We start from the raw sequence: 24,788 nt of genomic DNA on the forward strand, positions 1-24,788 counted from the left end.
GGAGGTTCCTCAGAAATTAAAAATAGAACTATCTGAGTCAATAATTCCACTTCTGGGTATTTATCCTAAAAAATCCAAAACACTAATTTGAAAAGATATATGCACTCACATGTTTATTGCAGCATTATTTACAGTAGCCAAGATATGGAAGCAATCTAGGTGACCATTGTTAGACAAATGGATAAAGAAGAGATGATAAATATATACAATGGAATATTAGTCATAAAAAAAGAATGAAATCTTACTACTTGCAACAACATGGATGGACGTAAAGGGTATTGTGCTAAGTCAGACAGAGAAAAAAACAAAACCATATGATTTCACTTATATGTGGAATCTAAAAAGAAGTAAATGAAGAAACAAACTTATAGAGAACAAATTGATAGTCACCAGATGGAAGGGGTTAGGAGAATGGGTGAAGGTGAAAGGGGTTAAGAAGTACAGATTGCCAGTTATAAATTGGTCATGGGGATATAAAGTAGAGCATTGGGAATACAGTGAGTATTGTTGGAATAACTGTGTATGGTATCAGACAGTTACTAGACTTATCAGTGTGGTAACTTTTTAAAGTATATAAACGTCTAATTACTCTGCTGTACACCTGAGACGCATACAATAATAATGTATGTTGTAAATGAAAAGTAAATTTTAAAAAATAATCTGTGCCTGAAATCAATTTTTCAGTGTCTGGTGACAAGGAAGAGGATGCTCCACATAGAGAAGATTACTTTGAGCCCATTTCTCCTGACCGGAATTCTGTTCCCCAAGAAGGTCAATATTCTGATGAAGGAGAAGTAGAAGAGGAACAGCAAGAAGAAGGAGATGATGATGAGGATGATGTGGATGGAGAGGAAGAAGAGGATGAGGATGAGGATGATCGCCAAACAGTAGACAGTATTCCTGAAGAGGAAGATGAAGAGGAAGAAGGCGAAGATGATGAAGAAGGTGAGTTATATCAGCTAGGACTTTTTGGTTTTACGTGCTAGAAGCTAATTTGATGTACCTTTGAGCTATGCAAAAGAATTTATAATAAACACTATAGGCCCGATGCACTAAATTTGTGCAAGGGTAGGCCTTTGCAGCCCTGGCTGCCTCCCGGCCCCAGCTGCCAGGGCCCTCACAGCTCCTGCTGTCTCATGGCCCCGCCTCCTGCCCACAACTGCCTTGGTCTGGTGCTGCCTGCGTCTGCCACCGCACACCTCTGGTCCCCTGGTTCTGCAGAGCCCCCTAATCGATTGCTCCACAGAGGGTGGCCTGGGCTTCCCTCTTTGGGGCGATCATGGAGCCCCCGGATTGATCACCCCGCTGGCCGGTGGCCTGAGCCTCCCTCTGCGGGGCGATTGTGGGGCAATTGCAGCCCCCCTTCGCCCCCCCAGCAATCACATCCCACCCGCCTTGGCTGGTCTGTTGCCAGTGCGTGTCATAGCCATAGCGTCTGGACTGTCCTTCTGCTGTTTGGCTCTTTGGTTGATTTGCATATTATGCTTTTATTATTATAGATAGGCATTTAAGAAACCCAAGGGTTGGAACATAACTGGGCTTCCAGACTTGACTAGAGGTTGGATTTCCGTCTTGTCTTTGCTTTATATTGTTATTTTATATTCTGTCAACTAGTTTTTCTATTCACCCCACAGCTTTAATCTCCTCTTTTTATTCAACCAGTTTACCTGGCTGTATCTCGGTTCCATTTCCAGTTTCCTGGGAGAGAGATTTTGTTTGGCTTGCTCCGCTATAAGTTGCGCTTTGATACCATCAGCTTTGATCAGGGAAGCAGGGTCATGCAGCAAATACATAGTGACTAAGAGTAAGGAATGTTGTTGTAAGATGAGTGGAGTTCCTAAAGATGTCTGCCACCTAGGTATTTCAGCAAAAAGTTACATTAGTTTTAGAAATTCAGGGAGAAAAGACTCTCAGTACAGAAATATGTGATGGCATGATGCTAAAGACTACTTTAGGCTTTGCTTTTTTTAGAAGCAAAAACAGAAAGATACTCAAGCTGTTGGACTCCTCATTTGTCCAAGAAATGGCATATAATGTTAAAGCATTTATGCAAAATGACAGATAATCTGCCCTGTTTTTTCCTAAAATAATGAAGATTGGAGTTATTCTGCATCAGAGTGAGGCTCATTTCAGCATCACAGAGGCCCTTTTACAAGGTATAAATAATTAGGTTGAGTGATACTTTCTTTTTAAAGAAGAGCCTTTTTTTAAAAAAATAGTTTATTGGTTTTTAGAGAAAGAGGAAAAGAGAGGGAAAGAGAAACATCAGTGTGAGAGTCAACATCAAATGGCTGCCTCCTATACACCCCCTACCAGGATTTGAATCTGCAACCTGGGCATGTCCCCTGATCAGGAATCGAACTGACAACCTCTTGGTACATGGGATGGTATCCAACCAACTGAACCATACCTGCCAGGGCAAGTGATACTTTTTTAACTTTTCCCATTCCCAGAACATCAAGTAATCCTTTTTTAGATGTATTGTAATTTGACTGGCAAATAGTAGTTAGATTTCAGATAGGCTATTTTCTTTATCAGAGGACATTTTAGTAGAGAAGGTGAGAGAATAAGGCTAGTTAATTTCTAATTTTTTTTTTGGTGAGGAAAAGATACCTGTAGCATATTTAGTTGTAAAGCTGAGCAGAGATAATAGAAGACTTTGCTTATGAAGTTTCTTCGTAATTATTATAAATGTTGGTAATTGTTAAGATGTTGGGGCAGAAGTTAATTTTGTTGAGGAAATCATTCTTTTTGCCATGCTATTAAATAAACTGTTTTTGATTAATTAGATTTTTTCCATGAAACAACAATGATGTAATATTTAAATATTATCCAAACTGATTTTCAGGGGATGATGGTTATGAACAAATTTCCAGTGATGAAGATGGAATTGCTGACTTGGAACGTGAAACATTTAAGTATCCAAACTTTGATGTTGAATACACTGCAGAAGACTTAGCTTCGGTTCCTCCTATGACATATGATCCATATGATAGGGAACTTGTGCCACTTTTATACTTCAGCTGTCCATACAAGACGACTTTCGAAATTGAAATCAGTAGAATGAAGGATCAAGGTCCAGAAAAAGAAAACTCAGGGGCAATAGAAGCCTCAGTGAAGTTAACTGAACTGTTAGATTTATATCGGGAAGACAGAGGTGCAAAATGGGTAACGGCTTTAGAAGAAATTCCAAGTTTAATAATAAAAGGATTAAGTTATTTGCAATTGAAAAACACGAAACAAGACTCCTTTGACCAGTTGGTAGACTGGACCATGCAAGCTTTAAATTTACAAGTAGCCCTTCGCCAACCCATTGCCTTAAATGTCCGACAGCTCAAAGCTGGGACCAAATTAGTGTCCTCACTAGCAGAATGTGGAGCTCAAGGAGTCATGGCCCTGCTCCAAGCAGGAGTGATCAATGGATTATTTGAGCTCCTGTTTGCTGATCATGTCTCGTCTTCCCTTAAGTTAAATGCTTTTAAAGCTTTGGACAGTGTCATTAGTATGACAGAAGGAATGGAAGCTTTTTTAAGAGGTAGACAGAGTGAAAAAAGTGGCTATCAAAAACTTCTGGAGCTCATACTTTTGGATCAGACTGTGAGGGTTGTCACTGCTGGTTCAGCTATCCTTCAGAAGTGCCATTTCTATGAAATCTTGTCAGAGATTAAAAGACTTGGTGACCATTTAGCAGAGAAGACTTCATCTGTTCATAACCACAGTGAACCTGATCATGACACAGATACTGGACTTGAAAGAACAAACCCAGAATATGAAAATGAGGTAGAGGCTTCAATGGATATGGATCTTTTGGAATCCTCAAATATAAGTGAAGGGGAAATAGAAAAGCTTATTAATCTCCTGGAAGAAGTTTTCCATTTAATGGAAACTGCACCTCATACAATGGTCCAACCTCCTGTTAAGTCTTTCCCAACGATGGCGCGTATTACTGGCCCTCCAGAGAGGGATGATCCATATCCTGTTCTCTTTAGGTAAGGCCGCTTTGGTTTGGGGAAATTATTTCACAGATGATTAGAGGCAATTAAATGTTGATTTTTTAAAAAAAATGTCTATGTAATGCATATCTGTGTAAGGATACTTGATATTTCAAAATAGCTGTGAGACGGAGAAGTATGTTACAGTGGGTGAACTGTATTTTGTTAGCATTTAAAGTAGTAATAGCAACTTAAGTTAAATATAGAATTATCAATAACAATGCTTATATAAGCACATCTGTGAACAAGAATAAATGAGAAACTGCTGAGTTGCTTTTAGAAAGGTGGTATAAGAGGATGGGTGACATAGGAAGGAGACCTTTTCTGTATGAACCTCTTTTTACTTTTATTCCTCTAATATATTGTAAGTTAAATTTATATTTTACTAACTTAACTTTAAAGTCCTGGTTAAACATATCTTTAAGGCTTAATTAGCATTTGTTTCTGCCATCTAACTTTCTTGTTATATGTTGATAGAGTTTTGCCCATGGTAGATTTTTTAAATTTCCTTTTAATTTTTGAGACTTTTTTAGGGGCATTTTGCTGTAAATAATTTTATAACTAATGGAAAAATGCTATTTTTATTATTTTATTTCCTATATCTGTGATTTATCTGATTGAATTTGCCTTGATTTGGGGCATAGTGCAGTAACACAAAATAGGGTGTTCGTTCACTCTTAAAGTCTATGCCTGTCCATTCTTGTTTTTAGCTGAAACAGATCTTGCCTTAGTTTGAGTTCTTATAAGGAGGAATAAGAGATAATATTTGCAAGAACAGTTATCTGGTATGAGGCCAAGAGTACAATTGTAGGAGTTTGGCTTAGAACAAGATAAAAGAAACCTTATGAATACCCAAATATACATTTACTAGGGGCCCGGTGCACGAAATTTGTGCACTGGGTGTGGGGGGCGGGGAGTGTCCCTCAGCCTAGCCTGCCCCCTCTCACATACTGGGAGCCCTCAGGCGTTGACCCCCATCACCCTCCAATCGCAGGATCGGCCCCTTGCCCAGGCCTGATGCCTCGGCCAGAGGAGTTGACCCTCATCACCCTCCGATCACCAATCACCGGATCGGCCCCTTGACCAGGCCTGAGGCCTCCGGCAGAGGTGTCAGGCCTGGGCAGGGGACCCCCAGCTCCCCGCGGTTGCAGGCTCTGCCCCTGCCCAGGCCTAACGCCTCTGGCTGAGGCGTCCGGCTCGGGCAGCGGGGACCCGCAGCTGCAGCGGCCCCGCGATCGTGTGGGCTCCGCTTTAGGCCCAGGCAAGGGACCCCTAGCTCCCGGGACTGCCAGCTTCGACCGTGTCCAGCTCCCATCGCTGGCTCCACCCCTACTTCCTGCTATCACTGGCCAGGGTGGCAAAGGCGCCTGATTCTCCGATCATGGCTGGGGGGCAGGGCAAAGGCGGCCCAAGGGCCGCCTTTGCCCTGCCCCCCAGCTCTTAGCTCCCCCCTGGGTTTCCGATCACTGTCAGTGGCAGGGGGCTTCTTCCTGCTTTCCCTTTCGCCTCCCCTCATTGTGCCTACATATGCAAATTAACCGCCATCTTGTTGGCAGTTAACTGCCAATCATAGTTGGCAGTTAATTGCATATAGCCCTGATTAGCCAATGAAAAGGGTAGCTCGTACGCCAATTACCATTTTTCTCTTTTATTAGTGTAGATAGTATGGAGAAGTAAAGGAGTCAAGACACTTCTCGCTGGTCACTTTATTTTTAGTAAAGTGGGAGGTAAAGTCATGCACTGAAGATGACTGAGGGTAGTGAGTGTAGGAAATTTTCATAGTCACTCAGAAGAAACTAGTAATTAATGACCTATTAAATCTTGTTTTTTGCACTATAACTGAAGGAGATATGTTTGGGTATCAGACTTTAGGAAATAAAGAGTCTGAAATTCTACATTAAAGAATTCAGATTTTGTTTTTAGAATGTGGAAAGATCTTGAATATCGATATGATATGATCAAAGTTGTGTTCAAAGATTATTTGTTGCAAGATGTATTGCAGTGGAAAAGAATTTGGAGTTACTGGGTAGATAAACTGGTCTGAAGATTCTAGGTACTAGGTGTTGGGTTAAGTACTTGGCCTAAATAATGGCATTTACAGGGAATGGAAAGACAAATATTATGCAACTATCAAGAGAATCTGTAAAAGAGCAGTTATTTGACTTGGCAAGTAGGTAAAAGACTGAGAAAGAGTTAAATATGATTTTAGCTAGGGTAACTATTGGAACTGTGGCAGTTTTGTTGACAAAAACTGGTAAATCGGAGGGAGAATGAATTTTGAAAGGAGAAATAATTGCATTTTGGAAGTGTTCCTTTGAAATGATGGCAGTACTCTAATGTCCTGTGTTGTGGTCTCCAAAGTTTGCTAGGACTCACAGGACTCAGTGTTGTACTTACACCTATGATTTATTACAGAAAAAAGATACAAAGCACAATCAACAAAGGAAGAAAATACATAGGGAGAAGCCTGGGGAACCAGTTGTAAGCTTCCAGAGTCCTCTGCCAGTGGAATTAAACAGGACCCCATTAATTCCCCAGAAAAAAATTGTGACAACATGTGTGAAATGTTGCCATCTGAGGAATCTCATTAGAATATCAGCATCCAAGCTTACTGGGTAATAGCCACCCAGTATGCAGCATGAACCAGAATTCCAGACTCCCAGAAGGAAAGCTTATGTTCCAAGCAGCATCTTCTAAACAACTAGCCCATTAATGATGTAGTTTTCCAATATAATAGAAAATTTAATAAGTAGGAAATTACCCTAAGGCTTCAAATTACATATTGTTTGCACAAACAGTTTAGGCACAGTGAGTATTCCTAACAGCTGGGCGATGGGAACCATCCCCAAATTCAAATCCCAGAAGCCAACCAAAGGCCAATCTTGCAAGCAATCCTTTCTAAGAGTAAGCAGTCGAAGGCCTGTTATGTTAACTGATTTCTGAATAAGGTCATTCACGATGTTCTTAAAGCAGAGTAATTATGGAGTTTTGTCTTCTTGAGAATTCTGTTTGTCTTTATGTAATGCTACTAGGGGTGTTTTTTATGAAATAGAAGCCTAAATTTAAGCAATAATATTATTGAAGAGACAATTTTATAATGTGTGATTCTAACTATATGTATGCTGGGAGAGGCAAAACTGGAGACAGTAAAAAAGATCAGTGATTTCTAAGGGTTGTGGGGAGGAAGGCATGAATAGGTAGGTGGAGGATAAAGTATTTTTAGGACAATGAAAATACTCAGCATCAGTAGCAGTTGGGTCTATTTTGGGCTGCTGAGTAAATTTGGAATTTTTCTACTACAACTATGTATGCTAAGAAATGATTCTTGGATTTGATAAAAGAGTGCTATGTATAGTGGTATTAGCTAGTCAAATACTAAAAATGGATAATTTGACAATTTTTTCTGTAGAGGTACTAATTACCTATAATAAATCCAAATTTTTATAGTATATGTTCTATATTTTCTTAGATACACTAATTCAGATGTGCAATGGGTAAATTAGGACTATGCTGAAAAAGGAGCATTTGATAAATAGCCTGGTAAAAAGGACCAGAATTTAAAGTCAGGATTGATCCTGGAAAGAGAAAACTTGTCAACATTTATTCAACATCTGTTGAATGCTATCAGGGAAAAAGCCTCACAGAACTTTCATGTTTCTTTGGCCCCGTGGAGGGAAAATTTGCTACTCACATTATGTTTTTAGTTATACTGTGTTGCTGAGGATAAGGATTATGGCCGTTAAAATGTTTACCTCTCCTGTCTAATGACTACTGAGTAAATGAAGAACGTTTCGCACTGACTTAATATATATCAATTTTTCTACAGGTATCTTCACAGTCACCACTTCTTGGAGTTGGTTACCTTGCTTCTGTCAATTCCAGTAACAAGTGCCCATCCTGGTGTGCTGCAAGCCACAAAAGATGTCTTAAAGTTTCTTGCACAGTCACAAAAGGGTCTTCTTTTTTTTATGTCAGAATATGAAGCAACAAATTTGTTGATCCGGTCTTTATGTCACCTTTATGATCAAGATGAAGAGGAAGGTCTCCAGTCTGATGGTGTTATTGATGATGCATTTGCCTTGTGGTTACAGGACTCAACACAAACATTGCAGTGTATTACAGAACTGTTCAACCATTTTCAGCGTTGTACAGTCAGTGAAGAAACTGACCATTCAGATCTCTTGGGAACCCTTCACAACCTTTATTTGATTACTTTTAATCCTGTGGGAAGATCAGCTGTTGGCCATGTTTTTAGTCTTGAGAAAAATCTCCAAAGTCTTATCACTTTAATGGAATACTATTCCAAAGAAGCCTTAGGGTAATTTCCTACTTATTCAATTTTCTATTATATTGGAAAACTACATCATTAATGGGCAGGTTGTTTAGAAGGTGTTGCTTGGAAAGTAAAAACTAGAACTATTGCGTTGAATAACACATAACTTACTAATTTAAGGATTAGAATGACAGTAACCTAAAAAATAGAAAAAATGGCTGTGACAATGAAGTGGATCTTTTAGCAGCTTCTTCCTGTGGTGCTGACAAAGATTGCAGCTGTAGTGTTCCTGCTAATTTGGGTGGAGGGAATCCCAAGCACAGGAATATGTACCTTGAGAGTAAGGAGTACTATCTTTTTTTTTAAAAAAAATATATTTTATTATTTTTTTTACAGAGAGGAAGGGAGAGAGATAGAGAGTCAGAAACATCGATGGGAGAGAAACATCGATCAGCCGCCTCCTGCACATCTCCCACTGGGGATGTGCCCGCAACCCAGGTACATGCCCCCGACCGGAATCGAACCTGGGACCCCTCAGTCCGCAGGCCAACGCTCTATCCACTGAGCCAAACCGGTTTCAGCTGGGAGGACTATCTTGCTGTCTTCTGCCCTCTAAACTATTCGTGGTGCTCTGGTTTAAGAAGTGCTTTGACTGGGTGGGGAATTGAGAATGATGATCATTTTCAAGGCCTGTCCAGTAGGGCAGAAGGTTTTAGCGTATGAGCAGAGAAACATGCTCTTCCTGGCTCGTGTCACACAAAGCAGTGGCATCCAGCTAACTGGCCTCGCAGCTGGGTCTTGATATGACTCTGAGTGACAGGTCTTTTAGGGAAAAGCAGGCAGCAGTGGTTTCTATTGGAGCTGTATCTTAATCAGTTCTGTAGTGTAAGACTGAATGATGATGGCAGTAGATTGATTCAGCATACTTGTTCCTGTTTATCCAGAGTGGACAAACATTTTAAAGTGTTACTTTCTAATCTTTCATTGCTAATGAAGTATATTTGTTAATATTTCATTATTATTATGATCTTATTTCTTAGTAGAATTTCACTCCCATTGTGATATGCTTTGTTTATATACAGTGGGGCCTTGACTTCCGAGTGTCCCGACTAAGGAGTTTTTTGAGATACCAGCAGTCTCTCCGCTGATTTTTTGCATTGAGTTGATAGAGTAATTTGAGTTAACAAGCTCCTTAACGAGCTCGGTCTCCGAACGAATTAAACTCGTAAGTCAAGGTCCTGCTGTACTTTTTTAAGTAGTGTTTTTAGGTGGATTGGAGGTGAAATTTAAAATCTGATTTCTTGTCTTCAGGAAATTACTCAGGTTTCATTGTAAAATTCCTTGGTCTCTTTAAAACTATAAAAAAAATGTTTAAAATTATTCCTGAAAAATTGTTTTTGTACCCAAAACTTTAAAATCTTATTTTGTTTCAGTGATTCCAAGTCTAAGAAGTCAGTAGCTTATAATTATGCATGCATACTTATTTTGGTGGTGGTTCAGTCTTCCAGTGATGTCCAAATGCTAGAACATCATGCAGTATCTCTCTTGAAGCTTTGTAAAGCAGATGAAAATAATGCTAAATTGCAAGGTATGGTACTTGAGTTATTTTAAGCATTTATGATATGTGAAGGAAAAAGCCTTTATATATCTGTAATTAATACTTTATTATATTTTCATAATATACCTAGTAATACTCTGTTTTTAACTCCTTGAAAGTACCTTTTATGAAAGTATTTTATATGGTGTTCTTAAAAAGATTTTTAGGAAATTGCTGAAAGTACCTTTTTCTGGAGTGTCATGGAAATTGGTGGTTAGTTGAGGTTCCTAATAAAAATGGAAGAAGTAGTTTAAAAACAAACTCAGAAGTTCAGTTTTGTGTATAGTTTGCATGTGTATTTTCTATATATGTATTTCTAAGTACAACGCTGTTCTAAGTACAACTTAACCACAACTTAACCATTTGCGATTGATAAGCACGTGTAATCCTTAAAAGTGAAGAATAGTGAATATGACTATTATATTCTAAAGTATATAAAAATGTTGAATGAAGTTTATGGCAAGCCTTTTGTGGGCAGTCTTAAAAAGTTTAAGGTATCTAATTACAGGTTTTTATTATTTTATTTTGGTTCCTGGCTTGCTGACCTTACCAAGGAGAAAATTTGATAATATTGAGTAAATATTATAAATAGCATGTGGCTTTTTTTTTCTTTCCTTTTTAAAAAATTTCTTATTTATTGATTTGAGAGAGGGGGATGGGTTACATTTTTCCACTTATGCATTTATTGGTTGAGTCCTGACGGGGGTCAAACCCGCAACCTTGGTGTATTGGTACGACGCTCTAACCAACTGAGCTACTCAGCTAGAGCCTTTTGTTCTTTCTAACTGTAAATTTTATATGTGATACCACCAGTAAAAGTTGGGTTGTAAACTCAACTTCCAAACTGGAAATAGATTTCCCCCCTGAAGTATGCCTTTATTAAAGGAGGGCACACAGCATCTTCAGAGGTATTATTAATGCTTTACTAACTTATTCTGGGCAATGGGTGCACTTGTATTTGTTTTATTATTATTCCTTATATTTTTCACTTGAGCAATATAGTTTGTGTATATGAAAGAGTTAATTTTAAAATGCATAGGATAATACTCATGTATGTAGTCGTAATCCTCATGAAGGAGTGTAGAACCAAGGAAGACATGACAGTATTTAGTTTCCTTTAGTCATTGCTATAAAGTGTCTGGAACTGGTATATTACTTTTTATATTAGAATGCTTTTTTAAAAAAATATATTTGTATTGATATCAGAGAGGAAGGGAAAGGGAGAGAGAGAGAGAAACATCAATGATGAGAGATGTTCCCTGCACGTTCTCTACTGGGGATCCGCCTGCAACCCAGTCATATGCCCTTTACTGAATCGAAGCTGGGACCTTCAGTGTGCAAACCGACGCTATATTCACTGAGCCAAACTGGTTAGGGCTGTATTAGAATGCTTTTAGAAAAGCATTCGGTGATAGAGTATAGGTGTTGGCCATTCCTTTTAGGAGAGTTTTGAGTTCAGTTGTAAATGGTATATTTCATTCACGTTTGTTTTATAAACAAAGCTTGCTATTATTATTTTGGGGTGATAGTGTACTTTTATAAAGGCAAATTAGGAAAATGACAAAATTAAAAATTCATGTTAAGGGAAAAGGCACTCAGTAAATGTCCCCCCATGGGTTTGATCCTGTTAGAAATTAATAGATTTTGTGCATGCTTTTTTTAGAGTGTATGAGCAGTGACCGCATTGATGAATAAACTCTGTGTTATTAGTTTATAAGCAATCAGTTTTATTTAAAAATTTTCAGTGTTACAAAAACAATTTAATTAGATTATCTTATTTAAGAATTATAAACATTTACATTTTCAGATACCAAATACTAAAACTGTGTTTATATTTCATTTTAAAGTTTAAGGAATTAGACATAAGTTCATCCCTGTATGAAATTTAGATTATTGAAATCAGTATGGTCTGATAATGTTTATCTTCGGAAAAGAGTACCATTATTTCCTTTGTTATAAAGGCTCTTATTTTAAAATATTATATTGTAAGTTACTCTTTTTGTTTTTAAGAACTCGGCAAATGGCTTGAACCTCTGAAAAACCTTAGATTTGAAATTAACTGCATCCCAAACCTAATTGAATATGTTAAACAGGTAAGTAAAACTAAAAAGTGCCTGTTTTTATGAACTGTATGGTAGTATATAGTAATGGTGCATTAAATCACTTGTGTAGATAATGTAGTAATTGGTAAGTGTACTACTTGATTTACTAGACTTTTATTTATAGACTGGTACATGAATGTAGGGGTGTGTGTATATACATGAACATACATGCACACAACCTTGTGCATTCTACTGCTTTTCACTACCAGATTCTGTCATATTTTTTTTTCTCTCAAATCAAATCAGAGTAATATCGCCTACTGTTTTAATGACATTTACTAGAGTGTTTTAAAGTTAAATGCTACAAGAATATAACATATAATCATTTTAGTTAAGCTTTAGTGGAAAAGAATTTTCCATAAAAATTTTAGGTGAAAAGTGATGGAATCAGTTCCAGACAGTTGCAGTGGGGGCTAGATTTATTTTTGTTAATTTGGGATGGTCAGATTTGCAATTGAAATAATTCATAGCCATCCTGCCCAGCCTGTGTGCCTCAGTTGGTTGAATGTCATCCTGTGCACCAGGAGGTTGCTGGTTTGATTCTGGGTCAAGGCACATGCCCAGGTTGCAGGCTCGATCCCTGGTGAGGGGCATGCAGTAGGCAGCCAATCTGTGATTCTCTCTCAATGATGTTTCTATCTCTCTTTCCTCTTCCTTCCTCTCTAGAAAATCAATAAAACATTTTTTTAAAAGAAAGAATTCATAAAAAGCGAAAATCATACTATAAAATAAAAGGCTAATATGCAAATCGACCAAACAGTGGAATGACTGGTCGCTATGACACGTGCTGACCACCAGGGGCAGACATTCAACGCAGGAGCTGCCTCCCTGGTGGTCAGTGCGCTCCCACAGGGGGAGTGCTGCTCAGCCAGAAGCCGGTTCACAGCTGGTGAGCACAGTGGCAGTGGCAGGAGCCTCTCCTGCCTCTGCACAGTGCTAAGGACCCCTCGGGGCATGTCTGACTGCCGGATGTCCCCTGAGGGGTCCCGGACTGTGAGAGGGTGCAGACCAAGCTGAGGGACAACCCCCCCCCCCCCCAGTGCACGAATGTCGGGCACCAGGCCTCTAGTATAATTTATAATATTACAGTTGATAATTTATATAATTCAAGTAATTCGTAATGAAAAATTTAATAAAATCATTGGCATTGTTAGTTTTGAATGTTTAAAATTTAGTTACCACAATGTGTATAAATACACATTGAGACCTAAAAGTGCTTATAAATACATAAAAAAGTTTTACACTATAGGGGCAGAATGGACCTTGAGTGATCTCCTTTCATTTAACAGATGAGCTATGTGTATGGTGTATATGTGTGTATGTTTGTGCATGTTTATAAATAATCTTGCTCTTACAGTTGAAATATATGCAGTACATCATAAATCTGTTGCTATTCTGACCCAGCAACATGTCCATTTCGGTTTATCTGATTTAGAGTTTTCTAAACCGACTTGTCTGCCCTTATCTTTTCTTTTTACTCCATCTCTTCTGAGAGTACTTTCACCTCCCATGGTACCATCATATTCTTCTTTGTTTCTTTCTCTGTGCATCAGGTGACCATCTATGGCTTTTCATTATATTCAGTCTTTAATTTAGCAGAAGTATGGTAATGCCTGTAAATTTAGATGGTCATGTGTTTGGGGTGCTTGTGCATGGTCAGGAGAACATATGTAGTAGCCAATAAATATCAGATGGCCTACGTAAAAGTATTTAACCAAAAAGAAATTTAGTTATAGAAATTTGAATTAATTACATGCTGTAATTAAAAGATTTTTTTATTTTTATGTAAATCCTTATCCCATTAATTATGGTTATTATAAGCGACTCTCATTCCAAAATATACTAAAAACAATTGATTTAAGACTGAAACTTCACTCACTGTGTGGCTCCCTGATGCCATAGTAATTTGTGGAATTGTTATAAGTCACAGGAAGAAATTAGAAGAAAAGATCCTCTAAGGTGCAAAACTATGAGGGAAAAGAACTTAAGTTTTTCTTTTGAAGTTAAAATTGAAATAGTAACATTTTAATGTTATTTCTTCAAAGTTTTTTTACACTATCTATATGCCGCCCTGTGGAAAGTAAAAATGAAAAGAAATTTAATCATAACTACCTGTTGTCAGGAAACAGTGCTAAGGACATAACAACTGTATTTTTATTTCTTCTAACCATGCCCCAACTCACCATCATAACTAGACTCCTGTGGTATCATCTGCACTTTTAAAAAATGTATGTTATATAGTTCTAAACATTTCTGATTACTTCTTCAGTTTTTCTTTGTGTTTTTTTTAATCCTCATAAGAGGATATATTTATTGATTTGACAGAGAGAGGAAAGGAGAGAAACATAAGTGTGAGAGAGAAACATCAGTTGGTTGCCTCCTATACATACCCAAACCAGGGATCAAATTCACAGCCCTTTTGGTACACGGGATGACACTTCAACCAACCGAGCCACTCAGCTAAGGCTGCTTCTTCAGTTTTGAAAGAGGTTTATTACCTGTAGTGCTTTGTAAAATTAGTCATTGGTTCATTTTTGGGAGAGAGGATGTATAGAAAGAATATACAAAAAGGAGCTACTTTAAATTCTTATTACAGAGAGTCTAATACATATTTCTGTATGTTACTTTTGTTTTAGTACTTTTTAACATACTTGTACTATACAATTATTTATTTTATTTACATAATATCATATGGTACAACATATGCTAAAGTTCAGATAACTTTTATAAACTTTATCAGCCTAATTTAAGTTTTAAATAAGAAATTTATTTAACTTCAGAAATTTATGTAAATTTGAAACTCATATTTTTAACTAATGCCTTCTCTGGAATTTTCTCTTGGTCTGATAGGTAACAAGAAATTAAACTTTGTTTATTTTTATTTTTAAAGAATATTGATAACTTGATGACTCCAGAAGGAGTTGGCCTTACCACTGCCTTGCGTGTTCTCTGTAATGTGGCATGCCCACCACCCCCTGTTGAAGGTAATATGGCTATTATACTTTTAAAACTACTAATTTTTAAGCCTAGTATGAGTATCATTTATTAAATAAAATATTCAAAAATCTTAACTGATTATTAACATGCAATTAATTAGTTTTCTTTTTCTCTTATATAAAGGTCAACAGAAAGATCTGAAATGGAATCTTGCTGTTATTCAGCTCTTTTCTGCTGAAGGAATGGACACCTTTATTCGGGTTCTACAAAAATTGAACAGTATTTTGACTCAGCCTTGGAGGCTCCATGTCAACATGGGGACTACTCTTCACAGAGTTACTACTATTTCAATGGCTCGCTGCACACTCACTCTTCTTAAAACTATGTTAACAGAACTCCTGAGAGGTGGCTCCTTTGAGTTTAAGGATATGCGTGTTCCTTCAGCACTTGTGACTTTACACATGCTCCTGTGCTCTATCCCCCTCTCAGGTCGTTTGGACAGTGATGAACAGAAAATTCAGAATGATATCATTGATATCTTACTGACTTTTACACAAGGAGTTAACGAAAAACTCACAATCTCAGAAGAGACTCTGGCCAATAATACTTGGTCTTTAATGTTAAAAGAAGTTCTTTCTTCAATCTTAAAGGTTCCTGAAGGATTTTTTTCTGGACTCATACTCCTTTCAGAGCTGCTGCCTCTACCATTGCCCATGCAAACAACTCAGGTATCACTTCCATATAACATGCATCTTATAAATGACTGCAGTAACACTTTTGTAAAAGCCAGTGATTTTGTTAAAAAACAAAAAAACAAAAACAAAACCTTCATCCCCTTTCCCTAAAACAGACATAAAATAACTGGATGAGGGTGAGATAAAACTGAAGCAAGTCGGTCATTAAGGGAATATGAGGGTGCCATTTAAAATAAATTTTTGTTAATGTGAATTTTTTTATGCTGTTATGTATACTTGTACTTTTGTTATTTTTAAATCTTTTTTTCTCCTTTATTATGTATTAGAATTTGCCATTTACTAGGTCACTTCACCAATGGACTCTGCTCTACTGACTGCTAACCTGAGAACAATAAGATTTTTTTAAATGCATTGAATTCAAGCAAATGTTTAATTGTATAATAGATGTTTTAAGCACCTTAAATGTTTTCAGCATGCAGTAAAGATGTTCTTTTCATAATAGTTCTTCCTGAACAGGTTTTTGTGACTATAAATAAATATTTAAAAAATCTACGAACACATACATTATACTTTTTTAACAGGTTATTGAGCCACATGATATATCAGTGGCACTCAACACCCGAAAATTGTGGAGCATGCACCTTCATGTTCAAGCAAAGTTGCTCCAAGAAATAGTTCGCTCTTTCTCTGGCACAACCTGCCAGCCCATTCAACATATGTTACGGCGTATTTGTGTTCAATTGTGTGACCTTGCCTCACCAACTGCACTTCTGATTATGAGAACTGTGTTGGATTTGATTGTAGAAGACTTGCAAAGGTATTTTTCATTTTGCATTTAAATTTTTTTTCAAGTTATTCTTGACACAGACAGATACATATTTTTCCACTTAGAATTTGGAAACCAGGGTTTAGAATGCTCAGATAAGATTCACAAATGTACACCACATATACACAAATACACATATACATATACACACATCTATACGAGTATATTTAGATTATTTTTTATTAGAATATTTTTATTTCATTATTTCATGTGCAAATTGCTTGGAAGGCCTTGATTTTGGGTGTTTGAAAGGTGAACCATAAAGTACTCTGATTTAAGAAAATCTATTATTGAAAACCTAAATTTACAAAATTTTATAATTGTAAAATTCCAGAGAAGTTGTCATTTTGAAATGTTTTAATACAAGATTGGTGTAAGTTGATATGTGTTGAAAAACAAATATTAGTTAAATAATACCTTAAAATTAAGAACGTTGTTTATTAAATGTATTGATTCTCAATTTCAGCACTTCAGAAGACAAAGAAAAACAGTATACTAGCCAAACCACCAGGTTGCTTGCTCTTCTTGATGCTCTGGCCTCACACAAAGCTTGTAAATTAGCTATTTTGCATCTAATTAATGGAACTATTAAAGGTGATGAAAAATATGCAGAGATATTCCAGGATCTGTTAACTTTGGTGCGGTCTCCTGGAGACAGTGTTATTCGCCAACAGTGTGTTGAATATATCACATCCATTTTACAGTCTCTCTGTGATCAGGTATTTATGGTTACTTTATAAATTGTGTGTGTGTTTGTGTGTGTGTGTGTGTGTGTGTGTGTGTGTCTCTGTTGATGTAAAGCTGTTGATGTAACTCTTAGCTGTGAACAAGGAGATTTCACCTGTTTTATTACTCCTGCTACTGTTCAGGGAGATGAATTTGAGTAGGAACCAACAATGAAATGATTTGGTGCTTCAGAGCTTCCTTTGGGTGTGTACTTTATAGGTTTCTTTGAAGAGCTTTTTCCTTTTCTTTATGAAATTGCCTCCTTGCATAGTTGCCTGATGTGCCACAGTATTTTGGGAGGGGGTTAGTTTTGTCTGGTATATTTATTTTCTTTTTAATTATATTAAACACCAATTCATTCTTAAATTTTATGGCTTTGTGATTAGTTGAATTAATACCATGGTTTCCTGTTAGGGCAACTTTTTTTAATATATTAAAAAATTTTTCAATCACAGTTAACATACAGTATTCTATTCGTTTCAGCTATACAACATAACGATTAGACATTTATATAATTTATGATCGCCCTGATAAGCCTAGTACCCATCTGACTCCATACATAGTCATTACAATATTATTGGCTATAATCCCTTATACTGTACTTTATATCCCTTGGCTGTTTTTATAGGTGGCAATTGGTGCATCTTAATCCCTCCTTTTTCACCTGTCCTCAGAGCCCCCCTCTCATCCAGCAACCATAAAATGTTCTCTGTATCTGTGAGTTTGTTTATTCCTTTATTTTTGTTTTGATTCCACATATGAGTGAAATCATATGGTATTTGTCTTTCTCTGTCTGACTTATTTCACTTTGCATTATACCCTCTAGGTCCATCCATGTTGCAAATGTCATCAAAGTTTCATTCTTTTTTTATGGCTGAGAAATACTCTGTGAGGACAGTGTTTGAAGGCATCAAAGGCTACTACAGTTTTAGTGTTTTTTCGATTACTGTACTTTATAGATTCTGACTAAAAGTGGTAGTATGTCTTAAAAAAACCCCAAAACACTTAAAACCTATAAGTTCATGTTGACCAGTGTCACCCCAATAAATTTAATAAAAATAAATAAGTATTTCTCCCCACTGTCTATGTTATTGATTTTAATTTATAGTTTCATGATTTAATGAGACTTGTTTTAACTTTGAGAGCCTATTGTGATTGGAATCTTTACAGATTTCTATGCCTAATCCCATTCTAGCTTGACAAAATGCTCCTGCTGTCTAATTATTAGATGTGCTTTATTTTTTTTTCATGCAGAATATTTTTCACTGTTGAAAAATCATCTTTTTCTAGCTAACAAAAATTCCATTTGTTTATATTTTAACACTCTAGTCAAGAAGGAACAATTTTTGTGTGACTTGTTTTCACAAAAAGGGTACCTGGGTGAAAATAGTTTGGGACCTAGTAGAAAGGATATTTTAAGTTCTCATACCTCGAAATGTCCGTTTAACTAGTGTTTGTTGTATATTCCATGTTAGCTTTTATGATTATGCTTAAGAGTACCATAGCATCCTAGCTGCTTTGATCACATAGACATTATTGGCCTCAATTGTTATATTTCCCTTCTCATTCTAGCTTTGTTTTACAGTTTTAACCTAAGTAGGTTTGCAATATGTTGAAATTATTAAAGGCTGTGAGACATACCTAAAAATGTTCTGGTAAAATCTGCTTTTATAAAAGGAGTAGTGGGAATTTTTAATTATTGTTAGCTAAATTTGCTTAATGTTGAAAATTTTGAATTTTAAACGTATAAAAAACTAAAGGAAAATATTTAATTGGAAGATGTGGTTAAATGTTTATTTGCTCCATCAATAACAATATATTAAAAAATATTTTAGTACCAAAAGTACTTCAGTTAACAAGTTGAGGATACAAACTACACAGTGCAATACAGAAGGAAAACATTTTTAAGTAAAAATATTGTAAAATAAAATATTTTTTCTTTATTTATGTATACTTGTATTAACTGTTATAGGAGGGCAAAATGACTCCTTTGTTTTTTGTTTTTATTTTATTTTTATTTTTATTGATTTCAGAGAGGAAGGGAGAGGGAGAGAGAGACAAACATCAATGATGAGAGACAATCATTGATCGGCTGCCTCCTGCACGCCCCCTACTGGGGATCGAGCCTACAACCCAGGCGTGTGCCCTTGACCCGAATCAAACCTGGGACCTTTCAGTCTGTAGGCCGACATTCTATCCACTGAGCCAAACTGGCTAGGGCTGACTCCTTTGTTTTTAATGTGTTTGAATCTATGTATAGGATGGGACTGTAACAATATTTTGATGAGATAATTACTAAGTATTAAATGTTACGAAATCCTGAAGTAAAAATGATACTATAATAATTTTTTTAAATTATTTTTTCCTTTTCTCCACTTCCCCTACAGGACATTGCACTTATTTTGCCAAACTCTTCTGAAGGTTCAATTTCTGAACTAGAGCAGCTCTCCAATTCTCTGCCAAACAAAGAATTGATGGCCTCAATTTGTGACTGTCTACTGGCTATGCTAGCCAACTCAGAGAGCAGTTACAACTGTTTATTGACATGTGTCAGAACAATGATGTTTCTTACAGAGCATGATTATGGACTATTTCACTTAAAAAGGTAATGTTTTATTTAATATACTCTTGGCTTAATTTTTCACTTTTTTTTTTTTAAATATATTTTATTGATTTTTTACAGAGAGGAAGGGAGAGAGATAGAGAGTTAGAAACATCGATGAGAGAGAAACATCGATCAGCTGCCTCCTGCACATCCCCCACTGGGAATGTGCCCGCAACCCAGGTACATGCCCTTGACCGGAATCGAACCTGGGACCCTTCAGTCCACAGGCCGACGCTCTATCCACTGAGCCAAACCGGTTTTGGCAATTTTTCACTGTTAACTCCCCCTCCCCCCCATATTAATTCATAGCTATTACAGAAGGTTGAAGATGTGATTTCTTTCTCTATATTTATGGAGAAGATTGGTCAGCAGTAGCATGTGCTAATAAATTTACAGGAATAAAAATGTAAATTGAATAGACAGACAAATTAATGTGGACATCTTAGAGCAGCGGTTCTCAACCTGTGGGTCGCGACCCCTTTGGCGGTCGAACGACCCTTTCACAGGGGTCGCCTGAGACCATCCTGCATATCAGATATTTACATTACGATTCATGACAGTAGCAACATTACAGTTATGAAGTAGCAACGAAAATAATTTTATGATTGGGTCACAACATGAGGAACTGTATTTAAAGGGCCAGAAGGTTGAGAACCACTGTCTTAGAGTACTTAAGGAAATCTTATTGTTTCAGGGATGTTAATTCATGCTTTAAGATAATTTGTTTGTTGATATATTCACCCTAGTCCTTAAAAGGTGATGATAGTGTGGTATTATGGACCCTAAAAGTGCTGATTCTATGGTTTTTATTTTCTAGAGGAATGGCTGAGATTAAATTAATTTGAAATGATATAAACCTCATGCTGCTCAGTCTCTCAGACATAATTTCTGCTCTGTCTATGCCTCTTTCTTTTTCTTTATGTTGGCTAGATTTTCTTGGGAATTTGTAGGAGTATGTAGGGTTATGAGAAAGAAAGAAGGAGGAAACGTATATTTGTGCTTCTCATTAATTCTTGTAACATTGGTTGAAAAGTTAAGTTCCAGGTACTGTGTTTGATGCTGGCTCCTACCCTTCTCCACCTTTTTGTCCTGAAAAAACCTATCTCTTCTAACGTATGTCTTTCTTAGTTGGTGGCACCTTCTGAACACCCAAGTTTTTCTCCTACCCTCCCCATTTCCCAGTCTCTCACCAAAATCTTTAAATTTTACTTCTTTTTTTTAAAATATACTTCTTTATTGATTTCAGAGAGGAAGGGATAAGGAGAGAGAGAGATAGAAACATCAATGATGAGAGATAATCATTGATCGGCTGCCTCCTGCTCACCCACTACTGGGGATCGAGCCCGCAACCCAGGCATGTGCCCTTAGCCAGAATCAAACCTGGGACCCTTCAGTCCGCAGGCTGACGCTCTATCCACTGAGCCAAGCCAGCTAGGGCAAATTTTACTTCTTGAATGTCCTTTTTCCTGTTGCCTGGATATCCTATATAATAAAAGGGTAATATGCAAATTGACCAAATGGTGGAATGACCAGTCGCTATGTCTCTCACTGACCACCAGGGGGCAGATGCTCAACACGGGGAGCGCTGATCAGCCAGAAGCCAGGCTGACGGCTGGCTGGCGAGCGCAGCGGCAGCGGCAGGAGCCTCTCCTGCCTCCACGGCTGCACTAAAGATGTTCGACTGCTGGCTTAGGCCCACCCCCTGAGGCAAGCAAGCCTAAGCCATCAGTCGGACATCCCCCAAGGGCTCCCAGACTGTGAGAGGGCACAGGCTGGGCTGAGGGACCCTCCCCTTCCCAGTGAACAAATGTCGTGTATTGGGCCTTTAGTTTACTTTATATCTTTTAAAACTCACCTTATACACTGCACTTCCAAGAAAGCCAAAAATCTTTCCTAAATCCCTCCATTACTGGCTGGGTTAGGTGCTTTCACAAATACCCTTTGCATACCTCTGCCACAGTATTATATGTGATTTTTAAAAAATATATTTTTGTATTGATTTCAGAGAGGAAAGGAGAGGAGGAGAGATAGAAACATCAATGATGAGAGAGAATCATCAATTGGCTGCCTCCTGCAGGCCCCACACTGGGAATCAAGCCCACAACGCAGGCATATGCCTTGACCAGTTCATAGGTCGATGCTCAATCACTGAGCCATGCTGGCCGGACTATATGTGATGTTTTTAGATATATATTTTTTTAATTGATTTCAAAGAGGAAGGGAGAGGGGGAGGGGGACAGAGAGAGAGAGAGAGAGAGAGAGAGAGAGAGAGAGATCAATGAGGAGAGAAAATCCTTTGGGATTAAGTTCATAAAATGTTCTCTACAACCAAGGTCCATAAGTTTAGTACCTATGCTTTCTTGTAAGTAATTTATTGTTTCAGATATTATATTTAGGTCTTTGATCCATTTTGAATTAATTTTTTTACATGGGGATAAACTGTAATCTAGTTTCATTCTTTTGCATGTGGCTTTCCAATTTTCCCAGCACCATTTGTTTATTTTTTTAAATATTTATTTTACTGATTTCAGAAAGGAAGGAAGAGGGAGAGAGAGAAATCAATGATGAGAGAGAATAATTGATTGGCTAGCTGCCTCCTACATGCCCCCTACTAGGGTTTGGGCCCCGCAACCTGGGCATGTGCCCTGATCTGGAATCAACGTGACCTCCTGGTTCATAGGTCAACAGTCAACCACTGAGCACTCTGACTGGGCCCAGCACCATTTATTAAAGAGGCTTTCTTTTCTCCATTGTGTGTTTCTGGCTCCTTTGTTGAAAATTATCTGCCGTATATGTGTGATTTTATATCTGGGCTCTCAGTTCTGTTCCATTGATCCATGTGTCTATGTTTCTGCTAATACCATGCTGTTTTGATTATCATAACACTGGAGATCGAACCTTCAATCCGGGCATGTGCCCTAAATAGGTATCAAACCATGACCTCCTGGTTCACAGGTTGATGCTCAGCCACTGATCTTTGCTTTTTTAAAAGTTTCAATATCTTTGGTAAAGCTCTTGTTTTGTTCATTATTTTGTTTTCTGAGTGCATTGAATTGCCTGTCTACATTTTCTTACATCTCGTTGAGTATTTTCAGAACTGCAGTCTTGAACTCTCTATCATTTATATCACATATTTTCATGTGTTCACTGAATATCAAAATTAAGAAACTAACCTTGACATATTATTATTAACTAAAATTTTCTTTTTAAGAGCTTAAAGCTTATCTTTAAAAGGAAATAACTATAAATAATGCTTTGATACATGGTTTTTGTACACAGACACACCAAAGTATTTTTTGCTTTTTAAAAAATGGTGGACTAAGTTTCATTCTGTCTGAACTGAGATAGTTCATTTCTCATACTAGATTTATATGTTCAAATTTTAAGACTTTTTCTCTTTTAAAATTTACAGTTCTTTAAGGAAAAACAGTAATGCTCTGCATAGTTTACTGAAACGTGTGGTCAGCACTTTTAGTAAGGACACAGGTGAACTGGCATCTTCATTTTTGGAATTTATGAGACAGATTCTTAACTCTGACACAGTGGTAAGTATGTATGTATATCATATGTATTTGTATTCTTAAAGTTTATCATAAGTGAAGAAATAACTTGGTTTCAAAAAAATCTTGGAATAATGTTTTTTTGGAACTTGGAATCTAGAATCCTGTTTTTTTCTGTATCCTCCCCCCCATTATGAAATCAGATTTTTTTTATTTATTAAAAATTATAGATGTTTGAGTAGACTTTACTGAATTCTCATTTACTAGACATTAATTTATGAATACTGATTTTGCAACTTAAAAAGAGAAAAATACTATCCATACTGTATTTTTTACATTGAGTTGCTTTGCTAGGGTCACTCAGAATAGTCACGTTTTATCAGTGTCTTAATTATTTATTTAGTGTCATTTAAATGAGCATTTATTGATTGTGTTTTGGCTGCTGTGAGTTTAGGGTATTTATACTAGACTATTTTGGATTCATCCTAGATATGAATTAAAGCTTATTTAGTTCTAAAATCTTAAGAGTTTCTCTTATAGTATTTTACAAAATCATGCTATTATTTCGTGGACACATTTCCAGAAGCCATTAATAGGCCTGCCTTTAGGAAGTGCTTTTGGTCAAACAAGTTTGGAAACGTCTCCATTGATGGAACTTAACTGGGTACATTAGTATATTACAAGCTCTAAGAGGTTCCGGATAAATAGAAACTTGCTTTACTGCAATCTAATCCAATTTTGTCTAAATGTATTGCTTGCAAAATACCTGTGTGTGTGTGTGCGTGTGTGTGTGTGTATGTACACGTGCACACTTGTTAATATTCCGTGGGTTAGTATTCTGTCAACACTGATTTAAGAAATTTTGCTCATATTTAAGATTTCTATTTGGGAAGAGTTGCAGAGGTCTGTTTAGTACAGTGTTACCAAATAAATATAATATGGAAGGTTTTCATAGGAAAAAAATAAGTTTACTGTATTTCTGTTATGCATATATTTTATATTGAAAATATTTACTTCAATAAGCCCTTCTTGGCTGCCTATTCTATTTTTAGCAGTTGTGCCAGTTTCATTGCTAAATTATTGTTTGTTTTGTGTCACATATAGTTTTTTAAAATGATTAAGTTTACCAGATGTTTTGATTTTAGAAGATTGGCATATTTAACAGTAGGACTGTGGCTATCTTAAAGAGATTTACTACTTATTATTTTCACCAGATCATAAGTGACATTGCTAATAAAACAGTATGGTAGATTTTGTTTTCTTGCACATATGGTCAGTTAAACAGTCACTAATAAAAACCACCAACCAGTGTTTATTCATGATATCCAGAATCTGCTGGGCCCTCAAGTACTCTGAGTAATGCTTTTTATTCATCCCTTATCAATGCATTTTTTTTCTTACCTGCTTCGTTAGGAAGATTAAGGTCATTTTGTTTAATTTTGAAATCATTGCACTCCCTCTAAGATTGTTTCCTTGTTCTTTTTAATCTCTTGTTTTTCTTCCTTAATCAGGAAAAATGTTTCCCTACATTACCT

At 36.8% G+C, this 24,788-nt stretch overlaps 1 protein-coding gene across 3 annotated transcripts in view; it reads left to right on the forward strand.

The window, feature by feature from the left end:
- Positions 1–24,788, forward strand: part of VIRMA (vir like m6A methyltransferase associated) — a 50,662-nt gene that overhangs the window by 15,532 nt on the left and 10,342 nt on the right. For all 3 annotated transcript variants that reach the window (XM_059672228.1, XM_059672230.1, XM_059672229.1), the window contains 11 exons: positions 685–945; positions 2,849–3,989; positions 7,819–8,310; positions 9,699–9,853; positions 11,873–11,955; positions 14,855–14,948; positions 15,085–15,629; positions 16,178–16,413; positions 16,889–17,141; positions 19,536–19,753; positions 23,166–23,298. In XM_059672228.1, coding sequence (XP_059528211.1) covers positions 685–945; positions 2,849–3,989; positions 7,819–8,310; positions 9,699–9,853; positions 11,873–11,955; positions 14,855–14,948; positions 15,085–15,629; positions 16,178–16,413; positions 16,889–17,141; positions 19,536–19,753; positions 23,166–23,298 — 3,611 coding nt within the window. The remainder of the gene's footprint in view (positions 1–684; positions 946–2,848; positions 3,990–7,818; positions 8,311–9,698; positions 9,854–11,872; positions 11,956–14,854; positions 14,949–15,084; positions 15,630–16,177; positions 16,414–16,888; positions 17,142–19,535; positions 19,754–23,165; positions 23,299–24,788) is intronic.

This window comes from Myotis daubentonii, chromosome 17, assembly GCF_963259705.1.
Source record: "Myotis daubentonii chromosome 17, mMyoDau2.1, whole genome shotgun sequence".
Taxonomy (NCBI): Eukaryota; Metazoa; Chordata; class Mammalia; order Chiroptera; family Vespertilionidae; genus Myotis; species Myotis daubentonii.